Raw genomic sequence first — 18,788 nt, 5'->3', positions numbered from 1 at the left:
ATGAAAAAAAATGGGGTTTTGAAAGGGACTGGTAAGGTTTTGTTTTCCTTAAGAGATGAAAAAATAATTTCATTCTGCCCGTCTAGCCAAAACACCAGTATTTTCAGAATAGCTAGCTTTTTTGGTTGAATTGTAAGAGGAAGAAAATCCCTTGATACTGAACACTTTCGAATGCTAAGGAGACAATATGAAAGCTGAAAATTTATTTCACTAATATACATAAGTTCACAACAATGCATAGACACAGAAAATAGCAGTATATACAGAATTTCACTACTTACAATACATTACAATAGATAATTGAGCATTTTATAAACAATTCAGTACTGGATTAAAATCTTTCTATGGATGGCTAGTTCTGTTCAGCAGAAATGTTACTTTTGGAGGCCCAACAAACCCATTTTTATCAGGTTGAGACAGGGCTTTCACTGTTATAGTGTACTTTAAAAATGTTCATTTCCTATAAATGAAATGGACCACTGCAACTTCTAAGTGAATCTTATACTACTCAAAATAAGCTTAGTATTATTATAGCTGGGCTCTCTGTGATTTTAAATTACAATTGTATCTAAAAAAAATCTAATTGTAACAGTGTTTCTTTTCACTGAAGATGGATTTTTATAACAAACATGAAACTCTTTTCTTCTCTTTGCTCAAGAAAGAAGTATTTAGAAGCTTGGTGCTATATCCCTCCATCACTACCTACATTTAACTGGCCCCTCTTGTTCTACTTCTAAATACAGCCCCTAGTTATATATGATTATTTGAACACTTTTATATATTTTCCTCTAGTATTATACAATTAATTTAAACAAGGTATAAGAATGTATATTTAATATTAGTAAAGAAAGATGGGGGGAAATCCAGAAAACAACTGTTGGGAATTGGCTTCCCATCGATAAGTGCAGTAAGTGCAACACACCCTTTATTTCAGAAAACACCCATTTGACATAAAATTTAATTCGTTGTTTGGGGCTCTTTGATGTTACAGAATGTATACACAGGTTTTTTTGTTTGTTTTTTTTTTGCATGGGCAGGCACGGGGAATCGAACCTGGGTCTCCAGCATGGCAGGCGAGACCTGTGTCTGCTGAGCCACCGTGGCCTGCCCTATACACAGGTTATTTTTCTTTCTCCCTATCTGATTTATTTTAAAAGCCCTTGATGAAGAAATAAAATATTCGATTGCTCTTTGTAACTACACAACTCAGAATTTTAAAATTCTAGCCATATTAAATTTTAGGGTTACAAATCTAACTAGAGAATCAGTGATTTGGGTTAATGGTTCTATGGGCTTTTATTTCAGCATTTCAATATTCTCACCTACACCCAGATTTGAGTATGTGTCCGCAGAATAAGTTTAAACAGTTTTATTATCCAAATTGCTTAATAGGTATTCCAAAAATAAAAATAAAATAAAATCATGGAACTAAATGAAGATTTAATTTTTAAAACTGCCAAAAATTCCAGGTTTCTTTGATCAGCTTCCTAAAGTGATACTTTAAGAGCATTTAGAAAAATCACAGGGAACTAATTTTTTAGAATGCCTGTAATAAGTGACTCTTTATATAAAGCTAGGCAGGCTTAGAAGAAATCATATAAATATGTCTGGATGGGGTAGCAGGGATTTAAGCAGAGGCCAGGAGGTTGGATTGGCTTAAAGTCCTCTTCAGTGCTACTGTCACAAAATGTATGCCTCAATCAGACATACAGGCCCCACTCCAAGTACTTAAGGCATCTTAGAAATTTAGATTACTAAATTTAGATTACTAAATTTCTAAAATTTCTAAATTTCTAGTCAAGATTTTAAAGTTGATACTTAAATTTGATAGCCACATCTTATCTGGATGTGAGCTTTTAGTTAAAAGAATTCAAATCAAAATACCCCCAAACATCACATTTTTTTTCTTTGTATCTTTGAAGGACATATTCCTCAACCTTGTACAATTCCTAGAGCTGGCAAACTTCTGTATCACATGTTAGTATGAATAAAAATTGTGATCCAAGACATATCAATAATTGCACTGTATGGCTACATTCCAAAGATAAAGCATAACTAACACGTGGAATTTGTAGAGCGCAGAGCACTTTTACAGGATTTGGTTAATTTGGTTTTAATCAACAAATATTTATTCAGCACTTGACTGTTCTAGGCACTCCTCTCAACCCTGCTGTGAGGTAGGTTTGCTAAAGCTGTAATATATCACTAAACATTTTCTGTACTGTTCCCAAAGACAGATAGAGAACATTACCAAATCCTAGAAGCAGACACTTCCAAATACGTACAGGAAAAATAAACTTGGACTTAAAATTTTTAATATCTCTGCCTTTTTTTTTTACACAAGTTTTACAAGATAATACATTTTTACAATGATCAGATGTAGATACAACTTTGAACCTTGGCAAAAAACAAATCTTAAAATTACATTATAATTAATTTTGCATTGTTGGTCTTACATCTCAGATTCTCATTTTTGGCAGTGACAATAGATTAAGGGGTCTCTTTCATGTCCCCTTAAATGAATTTTTCCTTTACACCCTCTGATGGCAACAACACAACTTCGAGAAAGGAACTTATCAGCATCCAGAACTCCCAGGTGCCCAGTACAGGATTAAGCACGATAACAAAAGCATTCTCCCAACATTTATTCAAGGAGAGAGAAATGTTTCTCTTAACTACTGATGGGAACTGTACATGAACACATTTAAATTTAACAATAACATTTTGAATATGAAATATAGAATCTTAAGAACAAAATCTGTAAATTAAAACCAATTTAAAATAGCAAAGCTTAACAATAAATGTACTTAAGTGCTTGAACTAGAAATAACCAGTAAAACATCTGTTTATGGTATAATTAATAACTGTTTCTATTTTATCTTCAACAGTAACCAAAGGAATGGAATTTAGCTAGGCTTGCATTTTTTCAAAGTAATGTATTTTTTTTTTACATGGGCAGGCACCAGGAATCAAACCCAGGCCCTCTGGCATGGCAGGCAAGTGTTCTTGCCACTGAGCCACTGTGGCCCGCCCTCAAAGTAATGTATTTTTTAAAAATTTTACAAAAAAAAAGGACATTCCTTCCCTAAGATTCAGTTCTTACTATGGAAAATAACCATGCACTAATTCACATTATAATCACAATTTTAGACTATCATTGTCATTAGCCCAATAGGTAAGAGTCATGAAGAAAGAGTAGATACGGCTTCCACAGCGTCAATGAGGTGTAAGACTAGACTATACTGGCCATGGTTTTCTGGTAAAAGCTCAATTACTTTATTTACTAGTTTAGCTGTTGTTGCAATTGGCACTTCAGTGTTCTGAAGATCCTGGGGATCCTGCAAATGGGACACAAAAGTAAGCCATCAGTTATATACAGTTACTGATCTAAGGGTTATTAGAAAGATAGCTGGCTGCCAATAAAAATGGCTTTCTTTGGAACTATATACGTTAAATTTGAAATTTACATTTTTCTTCTTAAAAGTTATTAAATACCCATTTAAGAAAATATCCAATGACCTGACTGATCTTCTCTTGAACTTACCATTGCTTTCAGCCAAGTACAGAGTGTGGGTGGAAGTCTGGCAAGTAGCTCCATTCCTTCTTTTGTCTGGGTGTGAAGAAGTGCATAAGCCAGCCTTTGCCCCGTCAACATAAGCAGCTGAGAGGCAAGGACTTCTTTGTCATGAACCTGTAGAATGGCCTGAGGATATAAACATGAATAAGAGCTAACCAATTTATTTATTCTGGGAAAGAGATTGCTACTGAAGATGTTCTAGTACATTTTTTATCTGGCCAAATCTAAAAATGTATACAACTAATGTAAAGTTCAAATCAAATAGCATTTAAAACCCAAATCTCTGCTCATCACCTAATTTTGCAATTTAATATGACTATACAGTAAGTCTTTCTCAAACTTTGCCAAAGAAAAGAGATTATATTAGATCACATCACAACTAAAAAACCCTCTAATGGCTTCCAAATACACTGAGAACATGGCTTATGAGACCTTGTTTAATTCTGGCTACTGTTAACCTCCCAGCCTCATCTCTCAATTCTCTCCCCACTGCTTACTTTCATTAGCTAAGTTGGCCCTTCTGGTCCTGGATCTCGCCAAGCTGGTCCCCAACCTCAGAGCCTTTGTACTTTGTGTTACTTCTGTCTTAAGCACTGTTCTACTGGTTTTCTACTTGGGTCAGTTCAAATGTCACCTCTCACTACCCTGTTATAGTAGCTCTTGTTTATTCATGTCATGCTGTTATTTTCTTCATAGCTTATATCATACAATACAAAATTTAGCCTGCTTTCTGCTCCTAGAGTAAACTGTTTTGTCTAATGCTATATTCCTGTAAATAGAAAGGCCTAGCACACAGTAAGCATTTTGTAAATATTGACCTGAAACAGTAATCTGAACACAATTTTATATCTTAATATTCTGTTCTATTTTCCTTCCTAGCAAATGGAAACACAGAAAGCTTTACTAGAGACTTTACAGATTCTCTATTCAAACTATCAATTCTGTAACATTCAAAGGATCATTTTTACCTCTTCTCCTAAGTGGTCAACTCCATAGTTGTAGAGTTCCCCCACATAATGCCTTCTGACAACATCTTCACTAACTTGCAAGTGATGGGCTAAATCCACAGCTAGATCTGGCCAATCCTGGTCTTCCCCAAAGGGAGTGGCTGGTGCCTCTTCTGAGGGAGCTTTGTCCTTTGTGACTGAATGTTGGGCCTGGACAGCTGCGCTAACAACCTTCAATAAAAACTTGAAAATGGAGAAAGAGATACAGCAGCTTCATGTTAGTATCTTTTATTAAAAATATATAAGTAGCTGTTGGCTCTTCCATCAGAGTGGCCTTTCCATTAAAGCTATTTAATTATCAAAAAAGGAACACATAATTTAAAGGGTAACTTTAAGAATATCTTTTAAGTTGTCATGTTTTAAAAGCTGCCTAGTTTACTATTAAAAAAAAATCCAGTAACTGTAAATTTACCTGTTGTCGTATAGAGATAAAATTTGGATCCATTTCACCACTAGGTAATAACTGAATTGAAGTTAGATCTTTGAAAAATGCATTTTTCCCCTAAAAGAGAAAGACAAGATCAAGAAAATCATGAGGTCTATTTTATTGTTGCGATTATTAAGGAAATTACTTAAGGAATAAAAAGAAAGATAAAAAAAACTAAGGTTAAAAAAAAGTAATCATGGTTGATTTTATTTTCTTCTTGAACAATGAAGTTTAGAATTTTCATTTAATTTTTATAACAATTAGTGTGTGGTAGGCACACTAAGATGGTTCCTAACGATCCCCTCCCTCTTGCTCCAGTGACTTGGTTTTAGCAAACAGAATTCGGCATCAGTACATGTAACTTGCTGAATGTGGTTACGAAAACACTGGCTTTCTACTTAAAATTAAGCCTAAGACTGAGCCCCCAGTCTTAGGGGTTTGTTCATTTGAAACTTAACCCCACAAAGGATAGGTCAAGTCTACTTAAAATTTAGACTTAAGAGTCACCCCCAAGAGAGCCTCTTCTGTTGCTCAAATGTGGCCTCTCTCTCCAGCCAACACAATGAACAGTCTCACCACCCTACCCCTCTCCACGTGGGACATGACTCCCAGGGGTGTGGACCTTCCTGGCAACAAGGGATAGAGATCTTGGAATGAGCTGAGCCTTAGCATCAAGGGATTGAGAAAACCTTCTTGACCAAAAGGGGGAAGAGGGAAATGAGACAAAGTGTCAATGGCTGAGAGACTCCAAACAGAGTCGAGAGGTTATCCTGGAGGTTATTCTTATACATCAAGTAGATATCATCTTGTTATTTAAGATGTAATGGAGAGGCTGGAGGGAACTGACTGAAAATGTAGAGCTGTGTTCCAGTAGCCATGTTTCTTGAGGATGATTGTATAATGATACAGCTTGTGATTTGAAAACCTTGTGTCTGATGCTCTTTTATCTACTTTGTCAACAAAGGAGTAGAACATATGGAATAAAAATAAATAACAGGGGGAACAAATACTAAAATAAATTTAGTTTGAAATGCTAGTGATCAATGAAAGCGAGGGGTAAGGGATATGGTAGGTATAATCTTTTTTTTTCTTTACGTCCTGTGTTCGTTTTCTTTCTTTTTCTATTGTCTTTTTATTTCTTTTTCTGAATTAATGCAAATGTTCTAAGAAATGATGAATGTGCAACTAAGTGATGATATTGTGAATTACTGATTATGTATGCTGATGTTTTTTGTTTCTTAATTTTTTAATTAATAAATTTTTTTTTAAATGGCAAAATATAACTCCTCTAAAAGATCACAATAAATTTAAAATACTTTAATTTCACTGCATAAGCAGCTTAAATAGTTATACTTGCATAAAGACAACTTTGTTTTTCTTAATTGTGGCAGTATTTAAATGTCTTTATAACTTTTAATAGAGAAACTGTCTGAAAGGCTATAAAGGGACAAATAAGCCTGAATGAATAAACAAATTCATTTCCTGGAAAAAGACAAAAAAAAAAAAATTAAGCCTAAGAGTCAGTCCCCGAGAACCTCTTTTGTTGCTCAGATGTAGCCTCTCTCTCAGCCAACATGACAAACAAACTCACTGTCCTCCCCCTCTCTACGTTGGACATGACTCCCAGGGGTATGGACCTTCCTGGCAACGAGAGACAGAAATCCTAGAATGAGCTGAGACCCAGCATCAAGGGATTGAGAGAACCTTCTCAACCAAAAGGAGGGGGAGAGAAATGAGACAAAGTGTCAGTGGCTGAGGGATTTCAGAGTCAAGAAATTATCCTGGAGGTTATTCTTACGCATTATATAGATATCACGTTTTTAGTTAAGGTGTAATGGAGAGGTTGGAGGGAACTGCCTAAAACTGTAGAGCTGTGTTCCAGTAACCATGTTTCTTGAAGATGATTGTATAATGATACAGCTTTCACAATGTGTGAAAACCTTGTGTCCGATGCTCCTTTTATCTACCTTATTGACACATGAGTAAAACATATGGATTAAAAATAAATAATAGGGGGAACAAATGTTAAAATAAATTGAGTAGATTGAAATGCTAGTGATGAATGAAAGGGCCAAGTAAGGGGTATGGGATGTATGAATTTTTTTGTTTTCTTTTTCTGAATTGATACAAATGTTCTAAGAAATGATCATGATGATGACTATACAACTATGTGATATTGTGAGTTATTGGTTATATATCAAGAATGAAATGATCATATGGTAACAATGTTGGTGTTTGTTTTATGTTGAATAATAAAAAAAACAATACTTGGGAAAAAAAAAAACCAAACACTGGCTTTCACCTTGGGCATTCAGTCTCGCTGAGGGAAGACAACTGCCATGTTGTGAGCTGCCCTATGAAGAGGCCCATGTGGCAAGGAACTGAATCTTGCCAACAACCATGTAAGCTAGGAAGTGAATTCCCTTATCCACCCCCCAACCCTAACTGAACCTTCAAATGAGACCACAGACCTAGTCGATACCGTAACTTCAACATCAAGGGAGACTCAATGCAAGGGGTACCCAAATAAGGGGATCCAGATTCTTGACCCAAACATACTGTGAAATTATAAATGTTTGCTGTTTCAAGCTGCTAGATTTTAGGATAACTGGTCCCGCAGCAAAAAATAGCTAATACATACTGTGGACTCTGAATCCTTTTAAAAAAGACCTGTTGATTTGCTTAATTCTACCTTGTTTAAGAAATAAGTACCTGGAAAGCCAAAACAGAGTAAGACAAACTACGATTTCTGAAGATCCTTAGAAGGATCTACCTAATGGTTAGGTATATTATAGATCCTTAGAAGTAAGACAGAGTAAAAGAGTTACTGGCCTTTAAATCGGAAGACCCAGGCTCTCATCCCAGATCTACCGTTTCCTTAGGCAAATGACTCTACATCCTGGGTTACTGTATCATCATCTGCCAATAAGGCATCCCAGTTATCTTAATTCTAGACTACCTCTGATTCTAGGTAATCTAGTATGCCTGCCAAAATAGGGTAAAAGTAGCCATCCTCTAGTGACAAGAAATACTAGATTTTCAGGGAACCCTGAACATTTTGAACATCACCAAACGTTTTTCTACACGCTCATCCAGAATTTGTTACTCTCACTTCCAACTGGTACTTAGATCTAAGGATCAATTCCACATGAAGGCTTTCTGAGTGTTAAGTTTTGTGTGTGTGTGTGTGTGTGTGTGTGTGTGTGTGTGTGTACTCAACATGTATGTAACAGTACTTGCTATTTAACCCTCAACACCCAATAACAAGCACTAGAATTGTCTCCACTTTCTGAACGAAAAAACAAGCTAAGAGAAACTAAAAAGTCCTAGCTAGTAAATGGTAGAACTGGGTTTCTTTTTTACTAGCCATCAAACAACAATGCTTCTCCTTTTGCAGATAAGAGTCATACAGCTGTCTCAGGTCATCTCAAGCATCTCAAGACAATAAAGGTTGAGACTAATATCACCATTGTGATTTTCCAGTTTGGGATGTATTCGGATTTCACAAAGTCATTTTCTGAGGGGAGCTATCAAGTAAGGCATTTATTTTGGGTTTTCTTTATTTTTAAAACTTTAAAGCATCATTTCCTAAAGCATCATTTTTCTTTCCCAATCTCATTCATTCCAAATTCTAAGTATAAACATTTAATGTAATTTTTATTAGTTAGATTAAAAGCTTGTCAGGCTTGCAAACTTTTCAAAAGTAACTATTGGGATCTCTATGTTACACATTACTTTTTAGAAAGAAACTTATACTATTTTTCTTAGATATTTCCTCAAACTCAACATGTGCAAAATCTTTCAAAATGAGCTTCCTTGTAAATGACAAGTTTGAAATTGGATTTAATTTTAACCTTCCAGCTCCTTCAGCTCTTCCCAGAATGTCCTAAGATAAAGGACTGCTCCAAATGCCTTCATGATTTTTATTACCTCCCCCAAGTATAGGTCTTCACTAAACCCTGACTTTCAATGGTTTTCCCAACTCTATCTCCTCAAATCTATTCTGCTTATTGCTGCCAAGTATACAATTATAAATACACTAAACATTTACTGAGCTAGGGATTACGTGGAAGACAAGGCACACAGACATGAAAACATAGCAAAGAGGTGATAAGCTCTGTTTCAGGAAAAGCAGGCAAAAGACTTTGGAAGGAGGCAACACTTAAAAAGTGATATCTGGAAAATAAATAGGAAATAGCCATTCCAAATACGTGCTTGTGAAAATGGAATAACACAAATGAACACAAGAAGTGTCAAAAATGTCTAATTTTCCTGAAGGGATGAGGGTAGTTAACAGTGGCTACGGCACAAGAGGTAAGAGAAGAGAGGGTGATGAGGCTGGAAGTGTAAGCTGTGGCTGCAGAGGAAGCCGCCCTTTCTGGCTCCCCATTTCCACATGCCAGATGCTCAGTGAGAACAATACTCCAGGCCCACTGCTCCAGCCTTCACTCACCCTACAGATGGATTGGTGGGTCTGGGAGAAGCAGCTGGCATTCTCAACTCAGTCCCTCCCTTTCTATCGGGAGGGAGTCTTCCCACAGGGAGCACCCCATCTCAGCGGTCGTGGGGCCAGGCCTGAGGGGAAGCCTGCTGCTGCTCAGCTGTGCCTGTGCTTCATTGTGCAGGGCACCAACAGAGCATGAAATAATGAGCCCATTCACCCATAAGCCTTAGTTGTTTCTCCAACCTAACTTTTATCAGTAATAAAACTGAGTCATAAAAGCTGACATTTTAATCTCCAACTGTCTGAATCTTATTTCTCTGTTTGGAATCTTAAGTGGGGAAGAAAACGTTTTATACATCAACCCCCTGTATCCATAACAGCCAAATTGTGAAGGTCTTTACATGTTCTATGAATAAGTTTGAACTTTATCCTGCCATTTAGGCATAGAACTAATATGATTAAAACTATATTTGGGGAAGATAGTTCTGCAAGCACGGGAGCCCTAAACAGATGAAAAGGAATCCACAGATACAATCAAAGGAAGAATATACAAGAATCAATTTACAATGAGGGTGGGGCTTGAAGGAGCAAACTGAGCCAGATAACTTCAAGGTTTCTAGTTTGGGTTGCTACACAAAAGATGACATCACACTAATCAAATATCCAAGGGCATTCAGGAGGAACTGTAAATTTACAGCAGAGGCAGGGTAGGTTTGAGAGTATGGGAAAAATATGTTCAGTGTGAGGTGTCTGACAGGATGTTTAGAGAAACAGACATTCAATAGGAATATTCAGATATTCAATTGGAAATACATGTGTCAGGCCTGAAAAGATAAAATAGGGAGATTTTTAATCTCATCAAATAAATCTGTCCAGGAATTATAAAATACAATGGGAAGAGTAGACAGCTGTGGGCAAAACTCTTAAGAAACACCAATATTTAAAGGTATATTAGAAAACAGAATAAAAAAGGAATGTACAGATGGCTCAGTGGCAGAGTTCTTGCCTGCTATGCCAGAGACCTGGGTTCGATTTCTGGTGCCTGCTCATACAAAAAAAAAAAAGGCATGTACAAGGAATCTGGAAGGAAAATAAGGGAGCAGGGAACTTGACAATGGATAATTCTATACAAGGCACTGAAAGTACTGAACAACTTACAGTAAAATCAGACATCTACATGCCAGCTAAAACTGTAACTCCAAATTCACTCTGAAATCATTTGAGGCGCTTACCTTACTATCAAAAAGTGAAAGTGGCTTCACTGTCTTCAGAGCAAACCTCATGACTGCATACAAGACAGAGCACAGGATGGAATGATGCTCCACCAGTGGGTAGTGTATATGTTTCTGCTCAAGCGCCAGTTCCACTATTGAGGTTGGTCCTTCAACAGAGAGCCAGGCATCCTCAGTATCCAGGATGGGCACTTCCATTTCATCCCTGCTAACATCAGCCTAAAGGTTTTGAGAATGGAGGAGTGTTCAGAACTGGAGAAATAACAGGTTGCAAATATCTTAATGAATTTATTGTGAGCAAAGTGCAACCCCATGCATTTTTCCAATATTTTAATTAAAAACACAAGTCTAATTCATCTGATAAGAAACAGCACTGGTTCTGAGGTTAAGTCAAAATTCATAAATGAATAAATGAGAAACATTCTCTTTCTACAGTCTTTTTTTAAATCCAATGATTTCCAGTATTTTTGGAGCAGTTCAGAATGAAAATACACCTGTTACCTCCATTAAAGTCTGAAGAAGATTCAAGCAGGAACCAAGGAAAGATGTCACTGCTGTGTCACTCATCCCCACATCCTGTTTATAAAAGGTATATAATTAGCCCCTATAGCAAAAACTCTGTAGTCACTATCAGAAAAACCAAAAACAGAACATGTCAGTTCAACTCACTTTCTACAATGAATGGATAGCCTTGAACTTGAAAGGGAAGGCATTAGCACATTTTAATTCTTTTCTCTAGATTCTTTAGATCCAACCAATTCTAAAAATAGCCTTTTAAAAAAAGCAGTACTACTCTCAACTTGTTAAAACTGTGTTTTTGTATACCATAAAGTCTCATTAGTTCCCATGGATCACGGAACTCCTTTGATCACTGTTTTAACTTGATGAGGCATTTGACAGTCAAATTGCCATGCAACATGTTAGGATACACAGTAGAGTTCAACCAGAAAAGTTCTAAGAACATTCAGCCTGGTCTGGTTTCAAAGGGTCTCTTAGGAACTGAACTGAACCCTCTGAACCAAGCTAGAATAACCCAAACTCTGTTTAACAGTCTCTTGGCATCTCCAAGTTTGTGAACTACAAACAACAAAACACATGTGGCAGACAGAGACCTTTCCAGTCAATGCCCTTAAAAGGTCCATCTAAGGGACCACTGTACTGGGTACTCTTTCTTAAACCAGCAACCAGTACATTCTTCACATCCCCAAAGCAAATAATTCAGCATTATCTGTATCTATACAAATACATACGTCTATACATACAGTTTTAACTCTAGCGATACAAGGGCATACAAGGAAGAATTTTTCAATAGTGATTTGGGGGCCCTTGGCCTATGACTTGTGGATTCATGTGTCCCAACATTTGTTAAGATATTTGTAATGAGAACATCTTAAAGTTCTGAGTAACAGCTAACACTATTATAATCACTGGCTTCAAACACAAGGCCAGTATCCATGGGCTGAAATATTACTTAAGACTAATGCCCCATTCATATAATGGCTATATGGCTATTACAGATAGGTCAAGTTTGTGATTCCTATGAATCTGCTTTCATTTGATGTTGGATGCTTCCATGTGAAACATGATAAATATCAAATCTTAGCAGCACAAAATACGTGGCACTGGTAACATGCTTTCCTTCTGTCCACAGTCCAAAGTTAACCATATGTAATGAAAAGACAGTTTAAACATGCTGACAATCTAGAAAGGTAAACTGAAGGTGACCATAGTTCATGACCAGTTTCCTTAATATAGTATTCTCTTTTCATTTTTCTTATCTCCTGTCATGCCACCAAAATGGGAAAAGGCAAAGTTCACCTGTGCAGTTAATAAAATACTATGGAAAGTACAGGATTAACAATTACGCTTCTAGTGAAGGGGGTTCTCTTACCCTTCGGCACAATCTATCCTTTGGTGATTTTCCAACCTAAGGCAAAAGGACACAAAATGCTGTAATATCTAATCATTTAAATAAAAAGGCATTACTAAAATAAAAAAAATTTTTTAAAGGCATTACTACCATCCAGGAAATAAAAAACAACCAGATTGTAAAACTATTGTAACTACAAATAAATGTGGCAACATTTCACCAATTAATTGTTGGGTCTATTCATTTATAACACAATACAATTGATTTTGTGATGGAACTTATAAACATACCAGGAAGGAGACAATGGCTTTAAAATACATTGGGCTCAGGAATAATCCTTTTCAGAAATAAATTAGATACTTTAAACTAGTAAAATAAGAAAATCTTCTCTAAAACTCTAGTCCTTACTTTGTACAATCAAATAACTATGTTGCCTTGAAACCTAGAGCCGTACTCAAGTCTACAACTTAAAGAGCAGCTAACTAACAGCTCTGCTTCTTGATAAAACATATTCAAGTTGTAAATGGACAGGAAAAAGGAAAAACAATTAAAGCAGACAGGAATTATATTCTAGCTCAGAAAATAAACCAATTTCCTAGATTCAATAAGTGCTTACACTAAGGTTCTAGTCTATATGTCTACATTATATGGGTAATAAGTGGGGAGTAAAAGTTCTGCTTCCAGAACATCTACTCGATAAGACAGGAAGGAACTCAGAGGAGACAGTGGCAACTGAGAAAGGAGTCCAGTACATGAGATTTATCACTCTCTTACCTCTTGGTAAAATTACCACTACAGCCTTCAAAACTCAGCCCACCCAACTTCCAGCCTATTTTACACTGCAGAATCATCTTTTAAAATGCAAATCCAAACATATAATTCCTCTGATTAAAATTGTACCAATGTCTTCAAGGCAAAATAACTGTGACCACAGACTAAGCCCTTACCATAGGTGTCAGACCCTATGCTAAGCAGTCTACATGTTATATCAATAGTATAAAACCCCAAATCCCCACACTTTGCACAAGCAATGTCTCAGGTTCCACTTCCCTCTCCTTCACATAGTCTATGCTCTAGGCATACTAAACTACTTATCGTTCTCTTAACCCAACAAGCTGCCTCATATTTCCAGGACTTCTCATTGGAATACACTTCTCCTCTGCTTTTTACTGGTTCATAGGTACTCATCCTCCAAAATTCTGCTGAGAAGTCTTTACCTTACTTATTTACTTCCTCTTCTGTCCTCCAAGAATACTTTGGTGTCTATTTATCTGTCTTTGGACGGAGAATTCTTTGAGGACAAAGACTGTGACTTTTACCTCTGTAGCCACAGACCCCAGCTAACTTGGCTAGGCACATAAAAGAGACATATTATAATAAACATTAATTGAATAAATGATCATAAGCCTTCTGCTTCCTAATTCAGGACTGTTTTCACCCAAATCCAAACTATAGCGAGGATCAAATGTGACTGGAAATGCTGTGAAATTGTGAATAGTAACATACACATAAGACATTTTGTTATCATTCTCTCAAAAGAGGGGTAGTAGAAGTGAAGGAGAATGGGAAAATAGCATCATAATGACTAAAAGGACAAATTAAGAAAAAAAACAATTATGTAGAAAAGAAGAGGAACAGAAAAATAATGGTTAGAAATTAAGAAAAAAAACAATTATGTAGGAAAGAAGAGGAACAGAAAAATAATGGTTAGATTTAACTAGAAAAAATTTGGCAGTGCCCTCAAAGAAAGCAGTTCCAAGGGGAGCAGCGTGGCCTCCATCAGGTCTGAGTTGCCGTGCTACTCTTGGTTTAGGAATGGTGACCACAGTTCATTTAAAAGAACATGCTGTCGTTATGGCAGCAGTTCTAGCTGATACCCACTCATTCAATTCACCAGATCAACCCACCTTTTTGACTGGCCTGTGAGCCATATTGGTCAGTGCCCCAGTCACTTCACCTAAGGCCACTCACCAGTGACCCTGCAGCTTCTGCTCCCACCACCTGAGTCCTATGCTTAAGTCATGTCTGTTCTCAGATCTGCTCATGCTGGTACAGATCATTGTAACTGTGTGATTTAATTAAATAACTGGTGAAATAAATATGAACGAGAAAGGGTGTCATGTTAGCTCTATGAATCCTGTGTTGAATGCTTTCAAAAACTTTATGGAGGAGAATAACCTGCTGGATGAGATATGAAGAAAACCACAAAGACCAGGGGATGAATTGTAAAAATCTAAAAGATTTTGCACTCAAACTGCATCACAACTTTAAAGAAAAATAATTTGGAAATCATATATCATGTATGTATGGGTAAATTTTATGAAGAAAAACAAAGTAGAACTCAGGCAGATCGACATTCAAAGAAAATATCTTGGTCCTACATACAACGATCAGTGAAGAAATGTACATTTATACATTTTAATTGGAAATAAAATGCAAATTCCTTCTTCAATCAAACACCAGTCTTAATCTCTTTGGTGAGGAGGACTTTAGAATACGTTCCTTTCTTTTCAAGGATTTAGGATTCTTCTTCATGTCATAAAAATGCCAACAGCCAGCACCAGGAGTTATATTTGACCATGGGTGAAATGTAATATCAAATAAAGAACAGTCAATGAAGCGCAACGTGAAAAAACCGTTTTAATATTAGTCAATTAACTAAGGGAACCAAATAAACAAGTCAGGACATGAAATTTAAAAATTACTTTACCTTATCCATCAAGTATGTAGCAGCAGAAAACCTTTTAACTAAGAACGTATTCCACATCATCAATGCAATGCCTTGACAGCAAGTAAAAATTAAAGTAATGAATAGCATGTTTACATATTTTCATCACATATATAAAAGTACTGTCTTTCTCAAGCTTATAAAAACCATTGGGCTAAATATATGTAGATATCATTACTTATATCTTATGAATATTTATAAAGTTAATGAACCTTTACTTTCAACAAAGGTCAGAACTGAGCAACTTAAGAAGGTAGTAAATGGCCACTAAGTATAAAGAAAAGATCTGGCACTATTATTTATATGAAAAATATGAAGTCACAATGAGATTATCATTACATGCCTACCGGAAAGGCTAAAATTTAAAAACAGAAACAAAAACAAAACCATGACATTATCAAGCACTGGTGAGGATGCAGAGAAAACTGGAACCCTCACACATTGCTGGTAGGATAGTAAATTGATAAAACCACTACAAAAAATGGTTTATTAGTATCTACTGAAACTCTAGGATAGTAAATTGATAAAACCACTACAAAAATGGTTCATTAGTATCTATTAAAACTAAGTTTGTGTCTACCCTACTACCCAGAAATTCTGCTGGACATACAGTCAACAGAAATAACTAAAAAAGATATATACAAGATCACTGAGAACACCTTTATTCATCATAGCTAAAACGCTAGAAATAACACCAAAATCCAATAGATTTTTTTCACACGTAACCACCCAAGCTAAAGCAAAATATAGAACCTTTTCTATATGTATGTTATTCCATGATTTAAAAAAAAGTAAATAACCTGGGCTATATATATATAATTACATATCCGTAAGTTGTAGCATTTAAACTAAAATTTCTGAAACAGTTGTCAATTAGGCAGCATAAACAGGGCATTTCGCATGCTGTTAGTATTACCCATATAATTGCATCTGTATAAGAGTCAGTTCTTTCAAAAACTGTCCAGAAGCCGGGAAGCTTACTCAGCGTACACATGGGTAAAGACTTAACTTTAAGAATTACCACCCTGAAATTAATAGGTAATATAATTTCACCAATAAGGAGAGAATTATCTAGAGACCATATTTTCCAAACCAGTCACTTTAACTCCTTTTATTTTCCCTTGGAAGAAGGTAAGCTCTAAGGGATGACTAAACAAATTAAATCATTTTCAAGTTCTCCTTATGTAAAATGAGATGTTTTATAATTTCTGCAATTTGATTTCCTATTGTTAATATGGTAGCACAGGTGATACAGGCAGTAGAGACGCTTACAGGTGAAGAAAAATAAGTAGTTTCTTTAGAGCTTATCACACAGAAATAAAGGCGATACCTCTTCTTACACAGCCCAACACCTAGTCTCACCACTTATTACGGTTAATAACTAGCCTACTACTGATCTACTCAATTAATTCTAACAATGTAACTCATCTATTAAACGCAATCAGCAACCTGCTCACAATTTCTCCACAAGAATTCATAACATGTTTTAAAGGAGACAACAGCAATTCCTGTGGTATGGCAGCCAATGGAAAATATTCACATTATTAAGAGAAGCACAAGCGGGTATCTAGGATACAGTCAGGCTTTTGGCTAGCTAAATTTTTCATCAGGAATTAAATCCTGAGAAGCCCGCCCCCCTTTCCTTATCTACCTGTGAACTGAAGGGAAAATCAGTGAGTCACTCATAACATGCCCCTTCCTTACACCCAGGCACAGGTCAGCTTGGAAGCTGACGGGCAGACCAGAGGGTAGACAGCACCACACCCGCCCCCGTCTGGGCAGCATTTTTTCGAGTACTTAAAACAGCCCCTACTTTGCAGATTACAGTACATGGTAATCTGTTAGATGGTAGGACCATCAAATCAAAATTTAACGGGATGTGATTTTAAAGATTCTTGTGTATGCAATCAGGGATGTTTAACATCTCTTTACTTACCATTCTGAACATGTGCATTAAGAATGTGCTTCAAGTGTTCTATTGACCTAACAAAAAAACGTGCTTCCTTACATACAGGGAGAGAAAAGAAAGAAAAGAAACGAAGGATCATTTAGTAGTACTTCAAATACAAATGCAAACTTCTTACATAAATCTCTGTAAGAAAAGTTATCCCTACATAAAGCTACTAAGAAGGTGATAAGAACATGAAATTATTAGGTGAGAAGTAATTTTCACAAAATAACTTCAACAGCCCTTAACTTGAAGATACTTACATAATGATTAATGTCTAGAAACCCCCAGGTCACATATTCTCTCATATGGATTCAATATCCTCCTAACTGTAGTTTGTACAACACAGCAGATCTCTCCAACAAATACCTGAATTTCACACAGTTGTGAAAGGTCTGCTTCTTTGCAAATACAATTCATTCATTCATTTACTTATTCATCGTTCAATCAATATTTATTGAGCATCTATTATCTACTAGGCCCTATTTGAGGCACCAGGGATACAATATGAACAAAACAGATCCAAATCTTTGCCCTCACTTAGTGAAGGAGACAGAAAATAAATATAAGTGAATTATATAGGGCATTTATGATGAGCGCTAAGGAGAAAAAATAAAGCAGGGAAGGAAAATAGGAAATATCAAAGGGGATGTTTGAAATTCAACTCTTTCTAGTTAAGGAAGTTTGCATATTGAAGCCCAAATACAAAATGTACCACATCAACACAAGGTGTTAATTAAAAGGTGGCACATGGGAATCCCATATTTTATGCATGATTGTTCTATAAACTCACTACTCTAATAAAAAATATATGTATATAATCATGTAAAACTGATAAAATAATCAAGATTTTTGTTAAATAATTTTGTAGCCAAGAGCACAGATTAAACACATCAATTCTGCTAACACATGTTGTTAGTTGAAATTCCCCAAAGTTAAGTGCAATTAATTTGGGGCCTAATAAAGTTGAGTGCGTAAAATGGAAAAGTTGGGATAGGGGTTTGGTAGGAGGCAAATATTAAAAAAAAAAAAAAAAAAAAAAGTCACTTTGGGCAGGCCACGGTGGCTCAGCAGGCAAGAATGCTTGCCTACCATGCCAGAGGACCCAGGTTTGGTTCCCGGTGCCTGCCCATGCAAAAAAATAATAAAAATTTAAAAAAAGACACTATTTTAAATGTAAGCAAGTATTATAATGGACAGTGAAAACAATAATGAAAATATCAGGCACCATGCATGCATGTTCTCTATAAACTGCTATAACCCTTTGAGATAGTTACTTTCATCAGCTACATTTTTTTTTCTCATTTAAATTTAAGAGAAAATTAAGATACAAAGGTTCAGATATATTCTCAAAAATCACACAGATAATAAGTAGCAGCACTGGAATTTAAACCTCTCTGTGTCCACTCTGCAAAACTGACTTTTGATTTATGAGTGAATGTTGTAAAATGGAGTTTTCTTGCTTAAATATCATCTTCTTTGAACTGAATTTGGAATTCATTCATTCAGACTTTAAAAAGTATGTCCTCATTCTAGTCCTAACATTCCTTTTTTC

At 36.0% G+C, this 18,788-nt stretch overlaps 1 protein-coding gene across 2 annotated transcripts in view; it reads right to left on the bottom strand.

Moving 5' to 3' along the window:
* Positions 1-188: 188 nt before the first annotated feature.
* Positions 189-18,788, bottom strand: part of RAB3GAP2 (RAB3 GTPase activating non-catalytic protein subunit 2) — a 159,543-nt gene continuing 140,943 nt past the window's right edge. For both annotated transcript variants that reach the window (XM_077157874.1, XM_077157873.1), the window contains exons 27-35: positions 17,222-17,288; positions 15,268-15,338; positions 12,579-12,614; positions 11,189-11,263; positions 10,688-10,906; positions 4,997-5,086; positions 4,546-4,767; positions 3,545-3,703; positions 189-3,338 (exon numbers count right to left, since the gene is read on the bottom strand). In XM_077157874.1, coding sequence (XP_077013989.1) covers positions 3,183-3,338; positions 3,545-3,703; positions 4,546-4,767; positions 4,997-5,086; positions 10,688-10,906; positions 11,189-11,263; positions 12,579-12,614; positions 15,268-15,338; positions 17,222-17,288 — 1,095 coding nt within the window. In that variant the 3' untranslated portion in view covers positions 189-3,182. The remainder of the gene's footprint in view (positions 3,339-3,544; positions 3,704-4,545; positions 4,768-4,996; positions 5,087-10,687; positions 10,907-11,188; positions 11,264-12,578; positions 12,615-15,267; positions 15,339-17,221; positions 17,289-18,788) is intronic.

The sequence above is a fragment of the Tamandua tetradactyla genome, chromosome 4 (assembly GCF_023851605.1).
Source record: "Tamandua tetradactyla isolate mTamTet1 chromosome 4, mTamTet1.pri, whole genome shotgun sequence".
NCBI lineage: Eukaryota > Metazoa > Chordata > Mammalia > Pilosa > Myrmecophagidae > Tamandua > Tamandua tetradactyla.
Note: the sequence above shows the minus strand (reverse complement) of the source record. Positions and strands in the feature narration are given on the sequence as shown.